We start from the raw sequence: 4,998 nt of genomic DNA on the forward strand, positions 1-4,998 counted from the left end.
ACACAGAGAAAAACTAGACTCAAAGTCTTAAGGAAATCACGTGATTAGATCTTTGGAGGAAACTGAAACAATAGGGCCCACGGGTATTGTCATTATATATCGTTGACATGTCAACGATAATTTTTTAAATGACTTGTTGAAAACCACGTCACATCCTACAAATGGACTACTCTGGATTCACTTTCCTGAAGTGGACTGCAAATATATACTGACTAAAGTTTTAGTAAGACCAATCAGATTGAAATTAGATAATACATACTTCAGCTAGATAAATCGGTGGAATCATTGTTTTCCAAGGAATCGAACTTATCCGATATCACCGAGAAATGCATAACATCGTTGTTCATGGCCGATGGAACAGCTCTGAGAAATCCAAACAGGTAGCAATCCAGACTAAGTCAATACTTTGGCCAGTCTAATGCTAATTATTGCCCCAGCGTTATTTATCTACATCGAGAATCTACCCCTCTGTGCACTGCAACAGTTTCGTCCCTGTAAGAGCCAGAAGCGGAGAGGAGAAAGGTGAAGAGAGTTGCTAGGCTTCATGCTATGCGAAGGTTAGTAGAGCTATCGTTGGCTGTTCTTGCAATTTCTTATATCATTAAACCAATTTTCTTCTTAAGGTATTCTTAGATTAATGTCAAATACAAGTTTTCCCTTACTTTCTCTCTGCCTCCGTTTGCCACCCATCCTGGCTGATCCGTTAGAGAGAACCTCCCTAACCTCGCAGATGCCATGGAGTTGTGTCCGAGAATTATTGATTGCTTAGAATTCATCAAGCCCATTCTTTATCCCACGTGTTTTCAGAGTTCCTCTGCTCATCCTCTATAAGCTCTGGGTCACACTTGTCATCGCCACTATACTATCAAACCGCTAAATATTATTTATAATGGACACTGATATAAATTAATAATATATACATATGCAGGGGGTGCTTTTCATGGGCTGCAGAGAATCTTTAAGATTTCAATACTACCATATTTGATCGATATGAAAGTGCTCTGGTGTCGCAGAAATCGACTTTTTCACTAATTAATTTTATGGTGTTAGATTTCCTGTTATAAGTATTGTCCATGTGGCCAACTTAAGTAAGCTTCCCTAACTAAGCCCAACTCTCTTTTTCTAATAGGTTGGTAACATCTGGACGTTGGCGTTTGAGTGAGGGAAGAGAAGGGATGGGGTTAGCAGAGGTGCTGTTCTTACTATTTCTGACAGTGGGACCAATGGGTTCAACAGGAGAAGAAAATACAAACATAAACATTACTTTTGCCCTCCCTCCTAACTGCCCAAAAAGCTGTGGTAACATCAGCTTCGAGTACCCTTTCGGTATAGGCAGCGGCTGCTTTCGTCCAGGTTTTAACCTTACCTGCATGAGCCATTCCACTGATCCTCCTACTCGTAGCCTCTTCTTGGGCGATGGCACCGTTGAGGTCATTGATATTGACATGGACGATGGAATCGTGTACGTGAAAACTCCAATTGTCACCATGGATGTCGATAAGGAATATTTCAGCGACACATTGATTGATCTGAGGAATTTCCCCTTCTCTTTTAACTTGGCGGCAAACCTTACAGACAGTTACAGTGTTTCGTTGGCATATAACGAGATTTTAGTCGCTGGTTGCAGCGCTGATGCTGATCTAGTTGATCTTGCTACCAATAAAACCATTCAAACTTGCTCAACTACTTGTTATGCCAATAATTCAAGTCCACATGAATACTGGTACTCATCTGGTGCGGGATATTGTACAATTGACATGTATCTTTGGAATATTAAGAATTTGACTTCCGTGGGAGTTCGGTTAACTCGACTCAATCAAACCGAGCATTATTTATTTAATGCCTCTCCTATTAAGGTCTTCATATATAATCCGAGCAATTTCACTGAGGAAGATATTAAAGGAATTGTGAACGGAATGAAAACACAAGTGGCAGTGACCACCCTAGGTTATTATATCACCGATCACACTACATGTAAAGAGGCTAAAAATAATATGACAACTTACGCTTGCCATAGTTATAATAGTGATTGCTACGATGTCTTTCCTGATGTTTTACACATAAATTATACTATTGGATACATGTGTCGGTGCTCATTAAGTTATCAAGGCAATCCCTACGTACCCAATGACTGCCAAGGTAATGTTTCATCCTCATCTCTTTGTGTATATTTAAATGTATAAATGTATTAAAAGAAAATTTGTGTTGTATTAATTCCGTTGCTGACCATTTTGATCATCTCAACAGATAAAACTTTCACACAATCTCCGTCAAATCACTGTTCAACAAAATGTGGGGATGTTAACATCTTCTTTCCGTTTGGGATTGAAGAGGGCTGCTACAGAGACCAGTCATTTTTTCTAACATGCAACAGGACAACTGAGCCTCACACTCTCTTCTTCCAAGATGACTACATAGTGATGAATATATCATTGGATGAAGGGACATTGGAAGTCAAGAGAAAATATTCTGATTACTGCTTTTTCTTCACATACGAAAATCAACCATTCATTGGTCTTAAAGAGCTATTCATTTTGAATTGGATAATCACAGACCAATCCTGCAAGGATGCTAAGCTGAACAGGACCACATTCGCATGTGTCGAACACAGCTCATGCAAGGACGAGAAAATTAATAGCAATGGCCAGGAGATTTCAGGATATCGTTGCCAATGTAACGATGGTTACGAAGGAAATCCATATCTCCCTAATGGATGTGGAGGTACTTGGAACTGTTTCCCTCCCTCTTTGAAACGAAGATTATTAGTCGTATAAGCAACATCTAATTATAGAATTATCTTTCCGCATTCACAGGCTTCTTTTTTCTTTTTGCAATGACCTTCTAAAATTTCCTTCTCAAGCATCACTAATATTTTTTTATGAATTGTCAGACATTGATGAGTGTAGGTTTCCCGAAAAATATGTTTGCTATGGAACTTGTAATAACACGATGGGCAGTTATACTTGCACATGCCCACCTGGTTCATACGGTGATCCTAGACAAAAAGCCTGTATCCCGGACAAACAGAAGACTCTTGTATTAGGTAAGTCCTCGATAACAATTAACACAGTATAGGGTAAATGCCATCGGCGAAGCTAACAAGAGTCGGGGAAAGCTAAAACTTGAGTGTTAACGTGCAGGTGTCATCATCGGCGTCAGTAATGGCGTGGGCCTGTTGCTCTTGAGTACGAGTTTGATCATCCTAAGGACGAAATGGAAGAAAAGAAAACAAAAGAGAATAAGAGAAAAACACTTCCGTCAGAATCATGGTTTACTGCTACAACAACTCATCTCTTCCCGTGAAGATGTTGCTGAGAGAACAAAGATATTTCCTCTTGAAGAGATAGAAAAGGCAACCAACAATTTTGATGAAACTCGAGTGCTCGGTCGTGGAGGACACGGAACAGTGTACAAAGGGATTCTGTCGGATCAACGCGTAGTCGCCATAAAGAAGTCAAAGATTGTGAAGAAGAGCGAGATAGATCAATTCGTCAATGAGGTTGTAATTCTTTCTCAAATTAATCATAGAAACGTGGTTAAGCTTTTTGGATGCAGCTTGGAGACCGAAGTGCCCTTATTGATCTATGAATTTATCTCAAACGGAGCCCTTTCGGACCATCTCCATACTTCAGATGGTAGTTCTGCATTGTCATGGGAAGCTCGTCTGAGGATCGCTGCAGAAACCGCAGGAGCACTTGCTTATTTGCACTCAGCCGCTTCGATATCTATTTTACACAGAGATGTTAAGTCATCGAATATTCTCTTGGATGATCACTTCACAGCAAAAGTATCAGATTTTGGGGCTTCACGATTTATTCCACTTGATCAAACTCATATAGTCACCGGTATTCAAGGGACCTTTGGATACTTGGATCCAGAGTATTATCAAACGAGTCAATTGACAGAGAAGAGCGATGTTTATAGCTTTGGGGTCATTCTTCTGGAGCTTTTAACAGGAAAGAAACCTATTTTCTCCATCGAACATGAGAATAAACAGAACCTGTCAATGTATTTTCTCCAAGCACTACAAGAGAAGCGCTATTTTGATCTCGTGGAAGATCGTGTTATGAAAGAAGGGACTAAACAAGAACTTGCGGAAGTTATTCAACTAGTAGCAACGTGCTTGAAATTTAAAGGAAGCGAAAGGCCTACGATGAAAGAAGTGGAGTATAAACTACAGAGCCTAAGAAGGATTAGAAAGAATGGAGGACGTCATATTGCAGAAGGTAACGAAGAAACTGAGTACCTATTGAGCGATTCATCTTATACTTTCTCTGATTCAGTTGACCAAGCAACCGAAGGGACATCCAGGAATTATAGCTTAGAAAAAGAATTCATGTGGTCACATTATAACCCACGGTGATTGTGTACTGCACTAATATTTATATTTGTGTGTATTGGCAATATAAACCTAACGTATCTTATGTGTGGGTCATCATTATATGTCATGTGGTGATCACGTGAGAACGTTATGTAGCAAATTTTGGTTCCAAATAACTCCCAAGATTGTTAAGGACTGGTATTGCCATTGGTATGCTTGTATCTTATTATATATCTGATCATAATATGTATACAACTTGTTTTCTTAATGGCCCATGTTAATCTTCCCTTTCTTGAATCTATAGTGTTAATGACAGTTATGATGATGATACTTATGAAATGTTGAGTTCTCAAAATCAAGAATCGAAACCATCGGTTTTGGTTCCGATTTGGATGATTTCGATTCCGATTTTAAAAAATATTTTTAAATATAAAAAATCATAATTTTTTAAAATTTAAAAATAGATGTATAACTATAATAGGCAAGGCTGATATAAAAAAATATATAAAACTTTTAATCAAACTAAATAACTCTTCGAAAAAAAATCTGTAATCAAACATAAAACCACTCTCAAGACTCAAACCCACATTCATTGATTTAAATTTAACGTTTTAGTCACTATACTATATATATTATATAATTATTTTTAAAAATATTTCAACAGTTTAAAGTCGAAA

The 4,998-nt window shown here is 38.2% G+C and overlaps 1 protein-coding gene across 2 annotated transcripts; it reads left to right on the forward strand.

Moving 5' to 3' along the window:
- The first annotated feature begins 435 nt into the window (after positions 1-435).
- Positions 436-4,589, forward strand: LOC135630792 (wall-associated receptor kinase 3-like). 2 transcript variants are annotated; one of them, XM_065137985.1, is made up of 6 exons: positions 509-557; positions 929-1,004; positions 1,130-2,139; positions 2,248-2,721; positions 2,891-3,043; positions 3,141-4,589. In XM_065137985.1, exons 1-6 carry the CDS (start codon positions 545-547, stop codon positions 4,361-4,363), a joined length of 2,949 nt encoding a protein of 982 aa, XP_064994057.1. In that variant the 5' UTR covers positions 509-544; the 3' UTR covers positions 4,364-4,589. The 2 variants fall into 2 exon arrangements, with proteins under 2 accessions (XP_064994058.1, XP_064994057.1); XM_065137986.1 differs by lacking the exon at positions 929-1,004 and having other exon boundaries at positions 436-557.
- Positions 4,590-4,998: the final 409 nt, after the last annotated feature.

Source organism: Musa acuminata, chromosome BXJ3-2 (assembly GCF_036884655.1).
Source record: "Musa acuminata AAA Group cultivar baxijiao chromosome BXJ3-2, Cavendish_Baxijiao_AAA, whole genome shotgun sequence".
NCBI classification, from domain to species: Eukaryota; Viridiplantae; Streptophyta; class Magnoliopsida; order Zingiberales; family Musaceae; genus Musa; species Musa acuminata.

What these genes read in the sequence shown, in the direction of transcription:
- LOC135630792 (XM_065137985.1), top strand. An exon ending in CGTACCCAATGACTGCCAAG is followed by an intron (nt 2,140 to 2,247) that starts GTAATGTTTCAT and finishes TCATCTCAACAG; the next exon opens with ATAAAACTTTCACACAATCT. An exon ending in ACAGAAGACTCTTGTATTAG is followed by an intron (nt 3,044 to 3,140) that starts GTAAGTCCTCGA and finishes GTTAACGTGCAG; the next exon opens with GTGTCATCATCGGCGTCAGT.